Source organism: Musca domestica, unplaced genomic scaffold (genome assembly GCF_030504385.1).
Source record: "Musca domestica strain aabys unplaced genomic scaffold, Musca_domestica.polishedcontigs.V.1.1 121, whole genome shotgun sequence".
Taxonomy (NCBI): Eukaryota; Metazoa; Arthropoda; class Insecta; order Diptera; family Muscidae; genus Musca; species Musca domestica.
In genome coordinates, this window is record NW_026712156.1 from 1,343,890 (window position 1) to 1,366,631 (window position 22,742).

General features: G+C 31.7%; 1 protein-coding gene across 1 annotated transcript in view; it reads left to right on the plus strand.

Moving 5' to 3' along the window:
- The window catches only part of LOC101900801 (epithelial discoidin domain-containing receptor 1), a 228,587-nt gene extending 214,383 nt beyond the window's left edge, over positions 1-14,204 (plus strand). Inside the window, exons 11-12 of the mRNA XM_059118344.1 lie at positions 12,732-13,058; positions 14,108-14,204. Of these exons, the coding sequence (XP_058974327.1) occupies positions 12,732-13,058; positions 14,108-14,204 (424 nt within the window). The remainder of the gene's footprint in view (positions 1-12,731; positions 13,059-14,107) is intronic.
- The last annotated feature ends 8,538 nt before the right edge of the window (positions 14,205-22,742 follow it).

Here is a 22,742-nt window from a genome sequence, read left to right on the forward strand (position 1 = left end):
TTTAAAAAATATTTTTCAAGGACCAAATGACCAATAAACGTGGATTTTTTAAAAAATATTTTTCAAGGACCAAATGACCAATAAACGTGGATTTTTTAAAAAATATTTTTCAAGGACCTTTAGACCAAAAAAAAACGTGGATTTTTTAAAGAATATTTTTTCAAGGACCAAAAGACCAATAAACGTGGATTTCTTAAAGAATATTTTTTCAGGGGACCTTTAGACCAATAAACGTGGATTTCTTAAAGAATATTTTTTCAAGGACCAAAAGACCAATAAACGTGGATTTTTTAAAGAATATTTTTTGAGGGACCAAAGGCCCAATAAACGTGGATTTTTTAAAGAATATTTTTTCAGGGACCAAAGGCCCAGTAAACGTGGATTTTTTTAAGAATATTTTTCAAGGACCTTTAGACCAAAAAACGTGGATTTTTTAAAGAATATTTTTTCAAGGACCAAAATAAACGTGGATTTTTTAAAGAATATTTTTTCAAGGACCAAAATAAACGTGGATTTTTTACAGAATATTTTTTCAAGGACCAAAATAAACGTGGATTTTTTAAAGAATATTTTTTCAAGGACCAAAATAAATGTGGATTTTTTAAATAATATTTTTTCAAGGACCAAAATAAACGTGGATTTTTTATAGAATATTTTTTCAAGGACCAAAATAAACGTGGATTTTTAAAGAATATTTTTTCAAGGACCAAAATAAACGTGGATTTTTTAAAGAATATTTTTTCAAGGACCAAAATAAACGTGGATTTTTTAAAGAATATTTTTTCAAGGACCAAAATAAACGTGGATTTTTTAAAGAATATTTTTTCAAGGACCAATATACGTGGATTTTTTAAAGAATATTTTTTCAAGGACCAATATACGTGGATTTTTTAAAGAATATTTTTTCAAGGACCAATATACGTGGATTTTTTAAAGAATATTTTTTCAAGGACCAATATACGTGGATTTTTTAAGAATATTTTTTCAAGGACCAATATACGTGGATTTTTTAAAGAATATTTTTTCAAGGGCCAATATACGTGGATTTTTTAAAGAATATTTTTTCAAGGACCAATATACGTGGATTTTTTAAAGAATATTTTTTCAAGGACCAATATACGTGGATTTTTTAAAGAATATTTTTTCAAGGACCAATGATTTTTTCAAGGGACCAATATACGTGGATTTTTTAAAGAATATTTTTTCAAGGACCAATATACGTGGATTTTTTAAAGAATATTTTTTCAAGGACCAATATACGTGGATTTTTTAAAGAATATTTTTTCAAGGACCAATATACGTGGATTTTTTAAAGAATATTTTTTCAAGGACCAATATACGTGGATTTTTTAAAGAATATTTTTTCAAGGACCAATATACGTGGATTTTTTAAAGAATATTTTTTCAAGGACCAATATACGTGGATTTTTTAAAGAATATTTTTTCAAGGACCAATATACGTGGATTTTTTAAAGAATATTTTTTCAAGGACCAATATACGTGGATTTTTTAAAGAATATTTTTTCAAGGACCAATATACGTGGATTTTTTAAAGAATATTTTTTCAAGGACCAATATACGTGGATTTTTTAAAGAATATTTTTTCAAGGACCAATATACGTGGATTTTTTAAAGAATATTTTTTCAAGGACCAATATACGTGGATTTTTTAAAGAATATTTTTTCAAGGACCAATATACGTGGATTTTTTAAAGAATATTTTTTCAAGGACCAATATACGTGGATTTTTTAAAGAATATTTTTTCAAGGACCAATATACGTGGATTTTTTAAAGAATATTTTTTCAAGGACCAATATACGTGGATTTTTTAAAGAATATTTTTTCAAGGACCAATATACGTGGATTTTTTAAAGAATATTTTTCAAGGACCAATATACGTGGATTTTTTAAAGAATATTTTTTCAAGGACCAATATACGTGGATTTTTTAAAGAATATTTTTTCAAGGACCAAAATAAACGTGGATTTTTTAAAGAATATTTTTTCAAGGACCAAAATAAACGTGGATTTTTTAAAGAATATTTTTTCAAGGACCAAACTAAACGTGGATTTTTTAAAGAATATTTTTTCAAGGACCAAAAGACAAATAAACGTGGATTTTTTAAAGAATATTTTTTCAAGGACCAAAAGACAAATAAACGTGGATTTTTTAAAGAATATTTTTTCAAGGACCAAACTAAACGTGGATTTTTTAAAGAATATTTTTTCAAGGACCAAACTAAACGTGGATTTTTTAAAGAATATTTTTTCAAGGACCAAACTAAACGTGGATTTTTTAAAGAATATTTTTTCAAGGACCAAAAGACAAATAAACGTGGATTTTTTAAAGAATATTTTTTCAAGGACCAAAAGACAAATAAACGTGGATTTTTTAAAGAATATTTTTTCAAGGACCAAACTAAACGTGGATTTTTTAAAGAATATTTTTTCAAGGACCAAACTAAACGTGGATTTTTTAAAGAATATTTTTAAGGACCAAAAGACCAATAAACGTGGATTTTTTAATTTTTTCAAGTACCAAATAAACTTGGATTTTTTAAAGAATATGTTTTCAAAGACCAATAAACGTACGTAATAGTACCAAGTAAACGTGGATTTTTTAAAGAATATTTTTTCAAGTACCAAATAAACGTGGATTTTTTAAAGAATATTTTTTCAAGTACCAAATAAACGTGGATTTTTTAAAGAATATTTTTTCAAGTACCAAATAAACGTGGATTTTTTAAAGAATATTTTTTCAAGGACCAAAATAAACGTGGATTTTTTAAAGAATATTTTTTCAAGGACCAAAATAAACGTGGATTTTTTAAAGAATATTTTTTCAAGGACCAAAATAAACGTGGATTTTTTAAAGAATATTTTTTCAAGGACCAAAATAAACGTGGATTTTTTAAAGACCATTTTGATATCGTCATTATGTTTGTGACATATTTTATGAGGTCTGCGAAAAATTGTTATGGATTATTTTCCAACTCAAACTAATTTCCATCATAATAAAAAGTTCTTAAAAATTAACTTTGGAAGTTGATATTCAATAAACTGATATCATGTCATCTTGTGATGGTTGGGCAAAATGTGATTTGTTCTCCCACCACCCAATTGTCGAATGTTTTTTTGGCATAAAACGTGTATGAATTCAAAAACTTTGGTTTTTATTTCTGTTATTATAACCACAAAACTTTGCCAATAAACTCTCGGCAAAGACGAAAACATACAAATGAAAACGATGATAGAAAACTTAAATGATGTAAAGCAAAAAAACCAAAACAAATCTAAATAATAAAAAACTTTGATGTTTTTAAGAACAAAACTATTTAAATTATTAGAAGAAGTAAAGGAACTCTATCATAAACAAAGATACTTGGAATTGTAGCCAACCATCCTCTGCACCCTCAACCGCTGATCTAATGTCTGGCAATAAAAACAATACTAAATAAGGGTGGGAGGAGGGGTAGGGAAAATGCTATAAAGAAATCTATGGCAACCAGGAATACAAATTTCAACTTCAAAAGACAGTGGGACTTCTAAGAAAAGCATAGTCTCAAAAATATTAAGAAATTCTGGAGCAGCAGACTTCAGTTCTTCCTCAAGTTCTGCCTCTTTAGAGGATCCCATTTTCAGCAGCAATTTTTTCCTTATTAAGGCTCTGCCATGTTCCACTGTAGCCATCATAAACACAAATTTTAACTTCATGTTATAAAACTAATGATGGCATATTTTCCATTAACAATAACAAAAACTTTGGAAAATATAAAAACTTAAAACATCTTGAATTGATGAGAAACCTAATGATGAGCATAGTTGAAAGAATGAAGATAGTTATTCTGATGTTGAAAAGCCACAATACCTTAAAACAATTAAGAAGATTTTTTTGTCGACATCAATAGTTTCTGTTGCTCCCCTCATATTCAGGATTTTTATTACCCAGTTAACATTTTCACAGAAAAAATAATAGGTGGAAGTCCCAAATCTTTGGCAAGAAAATTCTGGAGAAAAACATCCATCATTGAATTCTTCAGTATCCTGGAAAAATTCCATTGATTTGGGACATGTCTAGAACATAAAGAGACACGATTATTGCCCAGTGAACATTTTTAGTGAAAATAGTATTAAGTCTCAAAACTATGGCAAGATCTTTTGGAGACTTGATTTGGGACTTGATACCTAGAAAATAAAAAAACACGATTATTCAGCAAACTTATTAAAAAGTAGCCACCAAAATTTCCTAAAAAAAATTCTTTTGAAAAAGACAAACACTTAAAATCTCTAGAAATAGGAACACTGTTGTAGCCTAGTATTCTCCATAAAAAAAGGCCACGGTTGGGAAGAAAAATTGTCCTGAAAAAAGATTCGCTATTTTTGGACCAAAACTCTCTATAAAATGACCCATTATTTGGGCCTACAAATTGCCTTAGAAAAACTAATAATGGGAGAACTAACATTTTTTTTTTTTTTTTTTTTTTTTTTTTTTTTTTTTTGGTAGACTCAAGTTTCTCTAGAAAATAAATGTAAAAAAATAGCAGAAAATAGCCCAATAACGTATAGTAAAATTTACAAAAAAAAAAAAAGGCCCACAATGGGGTCACTAAATTTACTCATAACAGGAGCACGATTTTTACGATAATACTCTCCAAATAAAGAGCCACACTTTGCGATTGAAATTCTCAACAAAAATTCATACGATCGGGAACTAAAATTCTTAAAGATAGTGGGATCTTTAGAAACAGCCAACGATTGGGTAAAACTTTTGTAGAAAAATACCTGCAATTGTAGACTAATGTTCTCTAGGAAAAGCAGACAATAGGGCACTAAATGTTTTAGGAAGATATTAAAAATTTGGTAGGAACATATAAATTTTCTTGAATAGGGTAAAGAAACTTAAAGCGAAAAAAAATCCAGAAAAGAAAGTACGGCTCGATCATAAAATCCCAAAAAAAATACCAATATTTGTGGATTAATTTTTGTAGAAAAAATAATGTGGAAATAAAAAATTCTCCGTAAATTAACAGACTAAAATTGACTGAAAGTATAGTCCTATAGATACTTTCAGTCAATTTTAATCTCTAATTTTATGGAGAATTTTTTTATTTCCACATTATTTTTTCTACAAAAATTAATCCTCAAATATTGGTAATTTTTTTGGGGGATTTGGGGTCGAGCCGTACACCTTCCCCAATTCCCCAAAGAAGAACCAACATTTGAAAAGTATTTTTTATAGCGAATTGGATCCACAATTAGCGGCAAAATTTCTCTCGAAAAGACCTTAATTTGGGGCTAAAATCTCTAGAAAAATGGTTATTTTTTTCGGCACTCTAATTTCTATATGGAGGACCACGATTGACAAATAATAATTTCTAGCAAATGGAACAAAAAGGGTGAACAAAAGTTCCCTGGAAAAATATTCACAATTCATGGTTATAATCAAAAGAAGAGGCTCCAAATTTCTCTTGAAAACCCACACAATTTGGTACCAAGATTTTCTAAAAAAAATACCCTTACTGTATAAAGGACTAAAATGCCGTGAAATTCACAAAATTCAATTCTTAAAAATCCATGTCCCATATTCAAGCTATGAAGGTCCTCAAAAACTTCTTCTGTTGTGGCTCTGAATGTTCTCGATTTTTATACCCTCCACCTTGTACAGGTGGGTATATTAAATTTTCCATTCCGAAATATTCGTCATAGACCCCATGATCAGCATAGAATTATAAATCGATTCAAAGAAGTCCGTTCGTCTGTCTGTCTTTTTAAATTTGGCAAAGTAGTTTGCATTGTGTCTAGGATGGTTGGTATTGATAATGACATATATATCGGTCCACGTTTTCGTATAGCCCCCATATAAGGGTACCTCCTCCCTATATTCGGTATTTTTATTTTTATTATTCACCGGAAATATTTCAAATTTGGTATTTAAAGTTTGTAACCAATACTACAGCCTATGACAGGAAATTGTCTGTGCAGGTCCACTTCCTCTTATAGCCCCCATATAAGGGTACCTCCTCCCTATATTCGGTATTTTTATTTTTATTATTCACCGGAAATGTTTCAAATTTGGTATTTAAAGTTTGTAACCAATACTACAGCCTATGACAGGAAATTGTCTGTGCAGGTCCACTTCCTCTTATAGCCCCCATATAAGGGTACCTCCTCCCTATATTCGGTATTTTGATGATTTGTGCCACATTTTTTAACGGATTTGTCTAAAAAAAGGTATCTGCAGTTCGTAATGGGTTCTAGCTCCGATCGAAGAATATTGTACATATAGGTCCAAGTTTTCGTATAACCCCTGTATAGCGATACCCCCCGATATTCGGTATTTTGATAGGTTTACCAAAATTTTTTCACGGATTTGTCTTAAAATTTGTATTTGGAGTTCATAATGGATATTAGCTCCGACGACAGAACATTTCTAGGTGCACGTTTTCCTATAGCTCACACAACAGCTCTTTCAAATATTCGGTATTTTGACAATTTAAGCCATAATTTCTAATAGATTAGTGTGAAATTTGTGAATTTGCCCTTCACAATGGGGTCTACAGCCTTTGACACCGGCTGTAGACCAGCCATATTGGTCCTAGTCATCCTAGTCACATTTATCCACGAACTTATGTCAAATATAGTGTTTAAGACTCTTTCTGGAGTTTGTAGTTTAGCTTTTGCATAAAAATGTTTTTTAGAAGTTCGCCCCGGCCGTACTTAATGTCTTTTTATTCATCTATTTTTCTTTTTTAATTCTCCGTTCGTGTATGTGAATGTCCTCAATTTATAAATAATCAAATTTCTTGGTTTTGATTGTCACTGAAAAAAATCTTTTGAAAAATCTAGTTTATTATCTTAAAGGTAATTTTGATTAAAAAAAATTAATTAAATATCGAAGATTATGGCTTTAAGGTCCCCCAAAATTAAAAAAGAAAACTTCTTCTACTCCAAAAAAAAAAGAAAAACCTAAAAAATCCTCAAGAAATATTGTTTAAAAAATCCACGAACAAAAATCTGAAGGTCCACTTAAAAACACCCTCTAAGAATTTCTTAAACAATACACGTCAATGGATCTGAAGATCTTCTAAGAATTAATTAAAAAATCCACATTGAAGGATGTGGGGGTCTTTTAAAATTTTCAAAAAAAAACCATCTTAGGAAATGGGAAAATCATCCACAATTCTTTACAAAATCGACATTTAAGGACGTGATGGTCATCTGTTTTTTAATCCTCGTTAGCAAGTTTTAGTATCACTTAAATTCCTTTACAAAATCCACGTTTATTGCTCTTTTGGTCCTTTGGGGCAATATACAGAATGAGATTCTACCTTTACATTAAGACCGACGATTTGGGACTAACAATTCCTAGAAAGAAAATCTAAAATTCGGACCAAAATACATAGAACATTGGTCAACATTTTATGTGCAATTTTTTTAGAAAAATATGCAATTTTTTTTTTTTTTGCTAAAATCCCTCCAGATCAATAATCTTATAAAAAAAAAACTCTCAAAGGATCTCTAACATCCTTATATAACAGATCTTGTGTTGACAGAAGTATTGAGATGTGCCAAGTCTGAATGTAATTGGATGTTAATTTCTCGTTTTATGAGCTTTACGGGAGGCAAAATATTGTGATGCGTGTAATTCGATCGTTTGGTTATTCAAAACTTTGACCGTTTGTTGGGGACGTAGCAGAAGGAATGGTCCGATCTCTTCCATCTTTATAACACATCTTGTGTTGATGGAAATATTGAGATGTACCAAGTCTGAATGGAAACGGGTATTAATTTCGTGTTTTATGAGCATAATGGATATTCAAAATTTCAACCTTTTGTGGGGGAGATATCAGAAACAGTGGACCGATATTTTACGTCTTACTACCAGATCTTGGGCTAATAAAAATAGTTGGATATGTGAAATATGAAGACAATCGGACTCTTGCATCACATTTTATATGAGTTGTAATTAATCAAAATTTTGACCCATTGTGGAGGAGGTACCAGAAGGCGAGGACCGTTATACTCCATCTTTACATCAAACCTTTGATTAATAAAAATATTGTGATGTGTGCAATTTGAAGACAATCGGACTCTTGCATCACATTTTATAAGATTATCCTTTCTCTTTCTGCGCAAAAAATATATTTCTCGAAAATTTCGACTTTAAAAATCCAAATTTGTGGCTCTAGAGATTCCCTAAAAAATTCTATAAAAAAAAACTTTTAAGACTCTGAAGGTCCTCAATGAAAAAATGTGTAAGAACACCACTTTCAAGGCTCTGAAGGTTCTCAGAGAAAAATCAAAACTTCACGTTAAAAAAATAAAAATCCACGCTTAAGGCCCTGTAGTTCTTTAAAAATCCGCCTTTGTTGTTTCTTGGGAAAAATCGTCTAAAATATTCACAAAAAATGGGGGAAATACACTAAAAATAAAACTCCGCAAAATGTCCTAACATTTTTAGAAATGAAAGTTTCGTGGCTTTAATGGACCTTGAAAAATTCTTGAAGACTCCACGTTTGAAGCTCTAAAGGTCCTCCAATAAAAATCTCTAAAATTTTACGCTCAAGGCTCTACAAGTCATCGATTTTTGTTTTAAATGGTAATTCATGATTCTAAACGTTTGCGAAAAAAAAAACTTCTTTTACGAGGCTCTGAAAATCCCAGAAAAAAAAAAACATTTAAAAAATTCATGCTCATGGCTCTGCTGGTTCTCTAGAAAAAAACCTCCACCTTAAAAACTTCTTCTAAAAACATTCATAAAATCACCTTTAAAGGATCTGAAGATCTTTAAAAAGCCACGTGCAAGGCTTAAAGGCCTCAAAAACCCCGTTAAAAAATCCAAGATCGTGATGAACAAAAAAATATTTTAAACGTCAATGCTGTGGCCTCTGAAGGTCCTAAAAACATTAAAAATTGTTCTCCAAAAAAAAAATCCTTAAAAGTCCAAATCCTGGAGAAAATCTCCGCAAATATAGCACAAAAGCTCTGCTAAAAATTCCCACGTATCGGGACCAAAATAATTTAAGATAGGGGATCGAAAATCTCTTGAGGAAATGTACTTCAGGACGAAAAGCATTTACAAAAGTACGCCAAAAAAGGAACTAAAATTCCCATTAAATGACGGACGAATGGGAATTTAATTTCTTCAGAGAAAGACAGACTCTGAAAAAAGGTAGAGGTCAAATTTTTTCTAAGAAAATAATATCGATTAATATCAAAATCCTCAAAATCCATTATTAGGATCTTAAATATTCAGGAAAAAGACCAATCATTCTAGATGCCCTAAAACGAGAGCATCAGTTTGAAATTCAAATTACGTGAGGATTAAAAATGGATCGAAACAAGACCAGGATCAGGGACCAAATATCTTTAGTTAAATGCCATTAATTTGGCCTGATAATCCATGCGAAATGAACCCTATGTGGGGAGGACCAAGAAGAAATGGTGCGATACCTACCATTTTTCTAACAGATCTTGTGTTTATAGATATAATGAGACTTATCAAGTCTGAATGGAATCCGATGTGAATTTCGCGTTTTATGAGCTTCATGGATATTCAAAATTTTAACCCTCTGTGGGGGGAGGTACCAGACTTCGTTATATCGACTATAAATGTCCTGAGTCGGATTTGGTCCAAAGAGACCTAGGGTCTAACATCGTGGTTTCGATGAGGTACGTTTTGGCTGCAACAAATAATATATACCCTCTCTAGCTATATGGCTGAGGGTACAAAAACTCAATCCGTAACTTAAAACTTTCCCCAAGAACCTCCTCCTCACTCACAAAACTAAACTGAATTTTTGACTAATTCAGAGGTTAAATACCACACACACGCACACACCTACCCTCACACAGATCCACATCACTTGTCTTTAAGTTTTTCCTAAGTGCGGTGATTGCGGTTAAGGTGATGGTGGTGATGGTGATGGCGACGACGATCTAAGGCAACGGATATACAATTGCCGGAAAACTTCTCCCAGGGAAATAAGAAAGCCGATGATGAACTGAAGGTAGTTTTGTGGCTATGCTCGGTTTGAGGTCTATTCAAAAACTAACCTCATGTGATGAATATTTGAAAAGTATTTTAAGTGCCGGTGTGTATAAACGAAATTCAGACAACAACAAAAATAATAACGACAACAACAACCAGGATAACAATAATACAAAGTGAAAAACTTTTCAATTTTTTCCAACTGTCTGCCAGTAATCAAAAATTCCATTAAATTTTTAGTTGTGTTCTCCCGGCATTGTTGCTCTCCTCCAGCCATCGGCAGAAGCGGCAGAAATATTCGGCGAACTTCATTGCTTACTTTTTGATATTCTTGTTGTAGTGGTTGTTGTTGCTGTTGTTATTATTTTATTTTAATTTTTCAACCACAATTTTTCAATATCCATACTTCTTCGAAGCTCCGGTGTATCTGTGTATCTGCGTGTGTGTGTGTATGTGTGCGAATCTGTATAATGGAATTTAGTTTCCATATGCTTATCATGGTAATGGTGGTGGAGGTGATAGTAGTGGAATGGGTATCTTCGTTGGTGCCGATGCTGATAAGGTAGGAGTAGCTTGTGCGGCCAGGCCATATAGCTTTAATTGGAGTTTGGTTAGTTTTAATAAAAATGAATGCAATTAATTGAAACATCATTTGGTTGCGGATGAACGGCTCGTGTGGTTGTGCTGTGTACGGGAGTAGAGGCATGCACACGAGCATCAGCAACAGCAACAAAAAAATTAACTACGAAACTATAAAACCGCAAACAATTATATTAGTCGAATGCCAGGCAATAATTTTTCAGAGGAATTTTTTATATATATTTGGTTTATTAAAAATAATAACAGCAACAACAACAGTAAATACAATCAAAATTTGTGGTGCAATAGAAAATTGGCTATGGATATAATATTCTTAAAAAATTTCATTTATTGAATGTCTATGAAAATATTTTTACAAATTCATGGTTACAAATAGCCATTGCAAAAATATTTAATATTTTTAAAAAATCCACGTCTATGGATAGTCCTTAAAAAAAATATTTAATATTTTTAAAAAATCCACGTCTATGGATAGCCCTTAAAAAATATTTAAAAAAATCCAATATTTAAAATTATCCACGTAAAATCCAAAGACTATCCATAAACGTGTTTTTTGGATTTTTGAAAAAGATTTTTTCAAGGGCTATTTATAAACGTGGATTTTTTAAAAATATTTTTTCAAGGACTATCCATAAACGTGGATTTTTTAAAAATATGTTTTCAAGGACTATCCATAAACGTGGATTTTTTAAAAATATTTTTTCAAGGACTATCCATAAACGTGGATTTTTTAAAAATATTTTTTCAAGGACTATCCATAAACTTGGATTTTTTAAAAATATTTTCTCAAGGACTATCCATAAACGTGGATTTTTTAAAAATATTTTTTCAAGGACTATTAGTAAACGTGGCTTTTTGAAAAAGATTTTTTCAAGGGCTATTTATAAACGTGGATTTTTTAAAAATATTTTTTCAAGGACTATCCATAAACGTGGATTTTTTAAAAATATGTTTTCAAGGACTATCCATAAACGTGGATTTTTTAAAAATATTTTTTCAAGGACTATTAGTAAACGTGGCTTTTTGAAAAAGATTTTTTCAAGGGCTATTTATAAACGTGGATTTTTTAAAAATATTTTTTCAAGGACTATCCATAAACGTGGATTTTTTAAAAATATTTTTATCAAGGACTATCCATAAACGTGGATTTTTTAAAAATATTTTTTCAAGGACTATCCATAAACGTGGATTTTTTAAAAATATTTTTTCAAGGACTATCCATAAACGTGGATTTTTTAAAAATATTTTTTCAAGGACTATCCATAAACGTGGATTTTTTAAAAATATTTTTTCAAGGACTATCCATAAACGTGGGTTTTGTAAAAATATTTTTTCAAGGACTATCCATAAACGTGGATTTTTTAAAAATATTTTTTCAAGGACTATCCATAAACGTGGATTTTTTAAAAATATTTTTTCAAGGACTATCCATAAACGTGGGTTTTGTAAAAATATTTTTTCAAGGACTATCCATAAACGTGGATTTTTTAAAAATATTTTTTCAAGGACTATCCATAAACGTGGATTTTTTAAAAATATTTTTTCAAGAGCTTATGATAAACGTGGATTTTTTAAAAATATTTTTTCAAGAGCTTATGATAAACGTGGATTTTTTAAAAATATTTTTTCAAGAGTTTATGATAAACGTGGATTTTTTAAAAATATTTTTTCAAGGACTATTAGTAAAGGTGGATTTTTTAAAAATATTTTTTCAAGGACTATTAGTAAAGGTGGATTTTTTAAAAATATTTTTTCAAGGACTATCTATAAATGTGGATTTTTTTAAAATATTTTTTCAAGGGTCATGAATGAATGTGGATTTTTTAAAAATATTTTTTCAAGGACTATCTATAAACGTGGATTTTTTTAAAATATTTTTTCAAGGGTCATGAATGAATGTGGATTTTTTAAAAATATTTTTTCAAGGACTATCTATAAACGTGGATTTTTTTTAAAATATTTTTTCAAGGGTCATGAATGAATGTGGATTTTTTAAAAATAATTTTTCAAGGACTATTAGTAAAGGTGGATTTTTTAAAAATATTTTTGAAAAATATTTTTTTTAATTTTATATTTTTTCTATGATTTTTCAAAAATTCCTAAATAAATGTTTTCCGTTTTTGTATTCTTTTTCTTCCAGCACAAATTTGGTAGCTGTTGCCACTTTACGCCCCGGAGCACCTGACCACATGCGCAAGGAATTTCGCCTGAAAGCCAAACAATTATCCCGTCTAAAAGATGTCAATGTGGCGCCTCTGGTGGGCGCCTGTCTGCGCGATGAGCCGATATGTATGGTCCTCGACTACAGTGATTGTCTGGGCGATTTGAATCAATTCCTGCAGGAGCACATATCAGAAAATGAGGCGGGTGTTGTGGCCAGCCACCAGCAAGTGGGAAAAAGGACATCAACGGCGGCGGCGACGACGATGGTATCCTCCTCCTCTTCGAACAAAACCAATGTGTTGAGGTGGGTATTGGTTGCAGCTGCAGCAGCTTGCAATGTCATTATCAAAAACGACTAAAGGGAAACTTTGAAAAGTTTTTGCGTTTTTTGTCCTTAAATTTTGGGAATCCCAGCAAGGGTGCGGGGTAGCGGAGTGAATTTAAACGCATTACATTTTATTTTTATCGCCGCTGCACTGCAAAGTTTATTGGACGAAAAACGCAAAACTTTTCATTTCATTTTATGTGTTTCCTCCTTTCATTCATGCTGGGTGTCGTCGTCCTGTTCTTCTTCTTCCTTTTGCTCAAATGTTGTTTTTCTTCTTCTTTTCTCCTTTTTTTACGTTTTCGACACGCTTTATCTTGTTTCCTGTACCGTCTACCAAATGACTTTGTCGTCCATAATGTTGGCCATGATAATGACGACGACGACTCCAACGATGCCTTGCCTGGCGGCGGCAACATTGAAAACTGTTTCGGCAAAATTTGTGGCAATTCTAACAATGACTCCGCCACATGACTGCATTGCTGGTGTGGTACTGGGTGTCTTGTGCTAAATTTCCGGTCTCGTGTTGATTTCATTTACATCGTCTGTAACAAACTTTACTACCGTCCGGACTTGTCCCAACCCATTCCATCGCCTCCACACAAACACAAAACGCAACAAATATTTTGCTCGCAACATTAATGGCCAAAAATTGTTCGATAACTCTTCGCCCAACATCTTCTTCGACATGCATGACACCCCGACACACTCACTAACACTCACATACACAAATGAATATGACATTGCTGATTATGTGGCACGCACACTCTTAAACTTCCGAAACCGGAACTACAAACTTTGTTAAATGGTACCAATGCCCGATGTCTCTCTCCCTTTCTCCACCGCTCGAGATCGACATCTCTTCATGCTAATGGCGCCCAACGTCACCAAACGTCAATGCCGCGCCACTGATGATACTTTGATGTTGAAATTTTGGTTGGGACCCCCCCTCGGCCATTCAACATTCCGAATCCAATTCAACCCCATGGAATTTCTGTGATCGCCATCTTCGCCCTCCGCCAAAACAGCTATGGCTGCTTAGTCTACATTGCCACACAAATTGCATCGGGCATGAAGTATTTGGAACAAATGAACTTTGTACACCGGGATTTGGCAACAAGGTAAGTTTGGAAATTTATTTTTGATTCTTGTGTTTTTATTTCGAAACTTAAAACTCAAAACTCACCATGAATGTTTGTTGTTACAACATGTTCCCTCGTAGGGGGCGGGCGCTATTTCGTGGTTTGTTTCCCTAACTTTACAACCGGTTGTTGGTATCAATGACATTGTTAGAGGATTTTATGTCATTAGAAGATGTAAAGAAAAGTTTCGACTCAACTCGAAATATTGAATTGAAAACTTAATGGTGTAGGGAGAATATAAATAAGAAATTGGGATTCAAGGTAATTGGTCGGGAAATGGCAACAAGGGGAGCACAGTGGATTTTTAAAGAATATTTTTTCAAGAACCCTAGAAGGCGTGGATTTTTTAAAGAATATTTTTTTGAGGACCATCCAAGGCGTGGATTTTTTAAAGAATATTTTTTTGAGGACCATCCAAGGCAGGGATATTTTTAAAGAATATTTTTTCAAGCATCAACCGAGGCGTGGATTTTTTAAAGAATATTTTTTTGAGGACCATCCAAGGCGTGGATTTTTAAAGAATATTTTTTTGAGGACCATTTAAGGCGTGGATTTTTTAAAGAAAAATTTTTGAGGACCATCCAAGGCGTGGATTTTTTAAAGAATATTTTTTTGAGGACCATTTAAGGCGTGGATTTTTTAAAGAATATTTTTTTGAGGACCATCCAAGGCGTGGATTTTTTATAGAATATTTTTTTGAGGACCATCCAAGGCGTGGATTTTTTAAAGAATATTTTTTTGAGGACCATCCAAGGCGTGGATTTTTTAAAGAATATTTTTTTGAGGACCATCCAAGGCGTGGATTTTTTAAAGAATATTTTTTTGAGGTCCATAAGAGGCTTGGATTTTTTAAAGAATATTTTTTTAAGGTCCATAAGAGGCTTGGATTTTTAAAGAATATTTTTTTAAGGTCCATAAGAGGCTTGGATTTTTTAAAGAATATTTTTTCAAGGATTAAACAAACGTGGATTTTTTAAGAATATTTTTTCAAGCATTAACCGAGGTGTGGATTTTTTTAAGCAACAACAGAGGGGTGGATTTTTTCAATCATCAACCGAGGCGTGGATTTTTTCAAGCATCAACCGAGGCGTGGATTTTTTAAAGAATATTTCTTCAAGTATCAACCGAGGCGTGGATTTTTTAAAGAATATTATTTCAAGCATCAACCGAGGCGTGGATTTTTTAAAGAATATTTTTACAAGCATCAACCGAGGCGTGGATTTTTTAAAGAATATTTTTACAAGCACCAACCGAGGCGTGGATTTTTTAAAGAATATTTTTTCAAGCATCAACCGAAGCGTGGATTTTTTAAAGATTATTTTTTCAAGCATCAACCGAAGCGTGGATTTTTTAAGGAATTATTTTTTCAAGCATCCAACAAGGCGTGGATTTTTTAAAGAATATTTTTTCAAGCATCCATACAAGGCGTGGATTTTTTAAAGAATATTTTTTCAAGGACTTAACAAGGCATGGATTTTTAATGAATATTTCAAGGCATGGATTTTTTAAAGAATATTTTTTCAAGGACCTAACAAGGCGTGGATTTGTTAAACAATATTTTTTCAAGGACTTAACAAAGCATGAATTTTTAAAGAATATTTCAAGGCATGGATTTTTTAAAGAATATTTCAAGGCATGGATTTTTTAAAGAATATTTCAAGGCATGGATTTTTTAAAGAATATTTTCCTCCAAAGCTTTAAAAGATATAGGCGTGGATTTTTTTAAGAATTTTTTCCAAGGCCTCCAAAGCTTTAAAAAATATAGGCGTGGATTTTTTTAAAAATTTTTTTCCAAGGCCTCCACAGCTTTAAAAAATATAGGCGTGGATTTTTTTTTAAATTTTTTCCAATGCCTCCAGAGCTTTAAAAAATATAGGCGTGGATTTTTTTTTAAATTTTTTCCAAGGCCTTCAAAGCTTTAACAAAATATAGGCGTGGATTTTTTTAATTTTCCAAGGACTCCAAAGCTTTAAAAGATATAGGCGTGGATTTTTTTTTAGAATTTTTTCCAAAGTTTTAAAAGATATAGGCGTGGATTTTGTTAAGAATTTTTCCCAAGGCCTCCAAAGCTTTAAAAGATATAGGCGTGGATTTTTTTTAAGAATTTTTTCCGAGGCCTCCAAGGCTTTAAAAGGTATAGTCGTGGATTTTTTTAAGAATTTTTTCCAAGGCCTCCAAGGCTTTAAAATATGTAGGCGTGGATTTTTTAAGAATTTTTTCCAAGGCCTCCAAAGTTTTAAAAGATATAGCCGTGGATTTTTTTTAAGAATTTTTTCCAAGGCCTCCAAGGCTTTAAAAGGTATAGTCGTGGATTTTTTTAAGAATTTTTTCCAAGGCCTCCAAAGTTTTAAAAGATATAGCCGTGGATTTTTTTAAGAATTTTTTCCAAGGCTTTAAAAGGTATAGTCGTGGATTTTTTTAAGAATTTTTTCCAAGGCCTCCAAAGCTTTAAAAGATATAGGCGTGGATTTTTTTAAGAATTTTGTTCCAAAGCCTCCAAAGCTTTAAAAGACAGGCGTGGATTTTTTAAGAATTTTTTCCAAAGCCTCCAAAGCTTTAAAAGACAGGCGTGGATTTTTTAAGAATTTTTTTCAAGGCCTCCAAAGCTTTAAAAGATATAGGCGTGGATTTTTTTAAAGAATTTTTTCCAAGGCCTCCAAAGCTTTAAAAGATATAGGCGTGGATTTCTTTAAAATAATTTTTTCAAAGGCCTCCAAAGCTTTAAAAGATATAGGCGTGGATTTCTTTAAAATAATTTTTTCAAAGGCCTCCAAAGCTTTAAAAGATATAGGCGTGGATTTAAGAATTTTTTCCAAGGCCTCCAAAGCTTTAAAAGCTATTGGCGTGGATTATTTTAATTTTTTTTCAAGGCCTCCAAAGCGTGGATTTCTTTAAAATAATTTTTTCAAAGGCCTCCAAAGCTTTAAAAGATATAGGCGTGGATTTTTTTAAGAATTTTTTCCAAGGCCTCCAAAGCTTTAAAAGATATAGGCGTGGTTTTCTTTAAAATAATTTTTTCAAAGGCCTCCAAAGCTTTAAAAGATATAGGCGTGGATTTTTTTAAGAATTTTTTCCAAGGCCTCCAAAGCTTTAAAAGCTATTGGCGTGGATTATTTTAATTTTTTTTCAAGGCCTCCAAAGCTTTAAAAGATATAGGCGTGGATTTTTTTAAGATTTTTTTCCAAGGCCTCCAAAGCTTTAAAAGATATAGGCGTGGATTTTTTTGGATCCAAAGCTTTAAAAGATATAGGCGTGGATTTTTTAAAGAATTTTTTCCAAGGCCTCCAAAGCTTTAAAAGATATAGGCGTGGATTTTTTAAGCATTTTTTCCAAGGCCTCCAAAGCTTTAAAAGATATAGGCGTGGATTTTTTAAAGAATTTTTTCCAAGGCCTCCAAAGCTTTAAAAGATATAGGCGTGGATTTTTTTAAGAATTTTTTGTAAGGCCTCCAAAGCTTTAAAAGATATAGGCTTGGATTTTTTTTAAGATTTTTTTCCAAGGCCTCAAAAGCTTTAAAAGATATAGGCGTGGATTTTTTAAGATAATTTTTTCCAAAGCCTCCAAGTTTTAAAAGATATAGGCGTGGATTTTTTTAATGAATTTTTTCCAAGGCCTCCAAAGCTTTAAAAGATATAGGCGTGGATTTTTTTAAGAACTTTTCCCAAGGTCTCCATAGCTTTAAAAGATATAAGCGTGGATTTTTTTTCCAAGCCGTTCATTTTTTAAAGAAGATTTTTTTCAACGCCCAACTAAGCCGTTTATTGCTACTTTTACAAAAAAGAAGTTGAGGTTTTTGCTTTCATAGCATGTTTAAATCTAATAATTTCCCCAAAGACTACAAATACGTAAGAGATAAGTACGCCACAAAATAAAAACACTATAAAAATTGTAAACAAATACAATTTTCTTATTTCTAGAATAAATGAAAAATACACATAATTTAGGTTGTGAGTATCGCACGAAAAAAACGATACAAAACTGTAATAATTTACCCCAAGGACATACAGATATTTTTTTCTTCTCTGCAAATGGAAAAGAAACAGAAAGGACCAGGAAAAAATGATACAAATTTGCCAAAGTAAAAACGTTGAAATTCACATATAACAGTCTGAGAAAAGTTCAAGTGAGAGGGTCCTTAAGAACCCTCCTCTCCACCTCATCATCCTTCTTAAAGTAGGAGGACATAATTTTAGTGGAGAAAATAAAATTTCCTGAGAATAAAAAGGACAACCTCAGGCTTTAAGCAGAATGAACACGAAATGTCTATTTTTTGAGGAAATTTTGCAATAGCCATGGATGCTAAACTCAGGTCAGATGGCGAGGGAACTACATAAATTTACCTCTACTAAAATATTCCAAACGACATCGACCCTTGGAAGAGTAAAAATTTATGTTTGCGACCCGAAAATTGCGTGACAAAACACAAGTGAAAATGCGACGACATGTCGAAAAGGAATAAACAACAAAAACTATATTTTTGATGGCTTACCTATCCTTGGCATACTTGTACCTGTGTGTGTGTGTGTGTAGAGCTATCAGCAAAATTCTATTGCATATTGTCAGGCGAATATCGTTTTTTGTTTTGCTTTTCTGCAAAACAGCTGAAAAGAACAATTTAAAAAGGAATTGTATTAAGCCATGGCAACGCTACCAGGAATATTACCTAAAAACAACAAAAACAGCAACAACAACAACCACAATAATCTTTAACATAGTAGCTAACGAAAATCTCTAAGCAGTGAAGCAACAAATAGATTTTTGCAAAGAAAGTGGGGGAAAATAGTAGCTGGATTTTCCTCTGTCCCGCTCTGCTTTCAACTATTCCCTGCCACAACAGCTGCCTGCAAAAGAAGACAATTTTCCGAATTGAGAAAAAAAGAACTGTTGCCACAACAAATGAAGTTTCTTTTTGGAAACAATAAAATGAATCTTTCTTTTTTCCTCTTTTCAAAATGACGAAGAAGAAGAAAAAAATCCTGTTTAAGAACTTCTAAGGTTGATGGTTGAATATTCTGCTGCCACATCTTAGTAGACGCGGTCAAATTAAAATTGCATAAAAGCGTCAAACTTAAAACGCCAACAACGACAGCAGCAACAACATCAGCAGCTAGCAACATAAAATGTCTAGAAGAGACAATCAACTTGGCCATCATCAGGCCAAGTAATGGAACAGAACTTTGGTCTCCATTATGGCTGAAACTCCACACCTCCACTCCTCTCACTCCTCCATTACCAACATCAAGACAAAACTTTGTACTCCATCAACTTGGCCAAGCTTTGTTTTTGGCCAGTTTTATTATATCTTCTCCTCCTCCTCCTTCATCTTGCTCTCCTTCTTCCCTCTCACTACTTCTAGTCTTCTTAAAAACTTTCAAGTTTTTCTTTCCCGCTTTCTTCGTTTCTAATTTAGCTTTTAGCCATGTTTTTGCTCAGTCAGCAAATGAAATGAATTCAGTTTTAAACATTTTCCCAAGAAGAAGTAGAGGAGGATGGAAATCTTTTCTACTTTTTACCATAATAACGTCCGAAATGTATGCAAAACACAGCTAGTTGGCAAGAAATTAAATCTCCCCGAAAAGTATGCAATTAAATTGCAAGAAGTTGAAAATACGATATTCCCGGGAGAAAAGGAGAATTCTGTGATTTTGGGCAGGGAATATTTGAAAAATTTGAATGAAGAAATATTGAAGGAAACGAATTTTCATGCCCTACAATTTTTTTCGTTAAAAGTTAATTAAAGATCCACTAAATATTTTGGAAAAAATCTTTTGAAAAATATCCTTGAAAATTTCTTTGAATTCCATATTTAAGAAAAATTCCATAACCTGGAAAATTTCCTTATAATATAAATTATTTTCTAGAAAAAATATTTAAAAAAGACCGATAAGAACCTCTTTATATCCGGGCATTTTTAAAAAAATATTTTTTTTTTCAACTTAGATTTTTAAAATATTTTAAACGGGGATTTAAAAAAAATTTCAAGGACCCACCAAGAAACATGGATTTTTTAAAAACATTTTTTCGAGGACCTACCAAGAAACGTGGATTTAAAAAAAAATTAAGGACCCACAAAGGAAAGTGGATTTTTTTAAATATTTTTCAAGGATCGCCTAAGGAACGTGGATTTTTTACAAATATTTGTTCGAGGACCCACCAAGGAACGTGGATTAAAAAAAATATTCTTCAAGGACCACCTAAGGAACGTGGATTTTTTAAAAATATTTTTTCAAGGACCACCTAAGGAACGTGGATCTTTTAAAATAATTTTCAAGGACTCACATGGAACGTGGATTATTTACAAATATTTTTTCAAGGATCACCTAAGGATGTGATTTTTTAAAAATATGTATAGGTCCCACCAAGAAACGTGGAATTTTTAAAATATTTTATTTAAGAAGCACCAAAAAAACGGGGATTTTTTAAAAATATTTTCTGATGACCAACCAAGGAACGCGATTTTTTTAAATATTTTCTGATGACCAACCAAGAAACGTGATTTTTTTAAATATTTTTTTCCAGGGCCACCTAATAAACGTGGATTTTTTAACCCTGCTAAGTGGAAAGAAATTAAATCCCCCGAAAAGTATGCAAGAAGTTGAAATTAGGATATTCCCTGAATATTTGAAAATTTTTGAGTTAAGAAAAATTAGAGGAACCGCCTTTCAGGACATATTCATGTCCGTCAATATTTTTTCTTTAAAAGCCAATTTTAAGTCCACTCAATATTCCGGAAAAATTCTTTTGAAAAAGATTTGATTTTTATATAAACCACATCCTGGAAAATTTCTTTGTAATATTCATCTATAAAAACCCAACTCTAATTGTCCCTAAAATTTATTTAAAAAAGACCGACAAGGACCTCTTTATATCCTGAAAAATTTCGTAAGAAAACATTAATCATCCCTGCAAAAGAATGAAGATTTTGTAAAAAAATTCCTGAGGACCCATCAACGAACGTAAATTTTTTTAAATATTTGGTTCGAGGACCACCTAAGAAACGTGGATTCTTAAATAATATTTTTAAGGACCCACCAACAAAATTGGATTTAAAAAATAGGTCTCAAATTGGATTTTTTATTTTTTCAAGGACCTTCTAAGGAACGTGAATTTTTTACAAATATTTTTTTAAGAACCCCCTAAGGAACGTGGATTTTTTAAAAATATTTTTTCAAGGACCACTTATGGAACGTGGTTTCTTTACAAATATTTTTTCAAGGACCACTTATGGAAGTGGATATTTTACAAACATTTTTTCAAGGACACCTAGGGGAACGTGGATTTTTAAAAATATTTTTGACGAACCATTAAAGGAACGTGGATTTTTTAAAAATATTTTTTCAAGGATCACCTAAGGATGTGGATTTTTTAAAAATATATATAGGTCCCACCAAGAAACGTGGATTTTTTAAAAATATATATAGGTCCCACCAAGAAACGTGGATTTTTTAAAAATATTTTTTCAAGGATCACCTAAGGATGTGGATTTTTTAAAAATATATATAGGTCCCACCAAGAAACGTGGATTTTTTAAAAATATATATAGGTCCCACCAAGAAACGTGGATTTTTAAAATATTTTTTCAAGGATCACCTAAGGATGTAGATTTTTCAAAAATATGTATGGTCCCACCAAGAAACGTGGATTTTTTTAAATATTTTTTCAAGGACCCACAAGGAACGTGGATTTTTTACAAATATTTTTTCAAGGATCACCTAAGGATGTGGATTTTTTAAAAATATGTATAGGTCCCACCAAGAAACGTGGAATTTTTAAAATATTTTTTTCAAGTAGCACCAAAAAAAAACGGTTTTTTTTTTTAAATATTTTCTGATGACAAGGAACGTGAAGTTTTTAAAAATATTTTTTCCAGAGCCACCTAATAAACGTGGGTTTTTTAACTCTGCCATTTGGCAAGAAATTAAATCCCCCTAAAAGTATGCAATTAAATTGCAAGACGTTAAAAATACGATATTCCCGGGAGAAAAGGAGAATTCTGTGATTTTTCTCAGGAATCTTTGAAAATGTTTGAGTGAAGAAAAATTAGAGGAACCGCGTTTGAGGACATTTTCAGGCCCGTCAATATTTTTTCGTTAAAAGCCAATTTTAAGTCCACTCAATATTCTGGAAAAATTATTTTGAAAAAGATTTGATTTTTGTATAAACCACATCCTGGAAAATTTCTTTATAATATTCATCTATAAAAACCCAACTTTAAATCCACTTAATTGTCCCTAAAATTTATTAAAAAAAAAAACAATAAGGACCTTTTTAAATCCTGGAAAATTTCATAAGAAAACATTAATCATCCCTTCAATAAAATGAAGATTTTGTAAAAAAATTTTTGAGGACTCATCAACGAACGTACATTTTTTTAAATATTTACCTCAAGGACAACCTAAGGAACGTGGATTCTTAAAAAATATTTTTAAAGACCCACCAACAAAAGTGGATTTAAAAAAATAGGTGTCAAAGTGGATTTTTTAAAAATATTTTTTCCAGGACCTTCTAAAAAACGTAAATT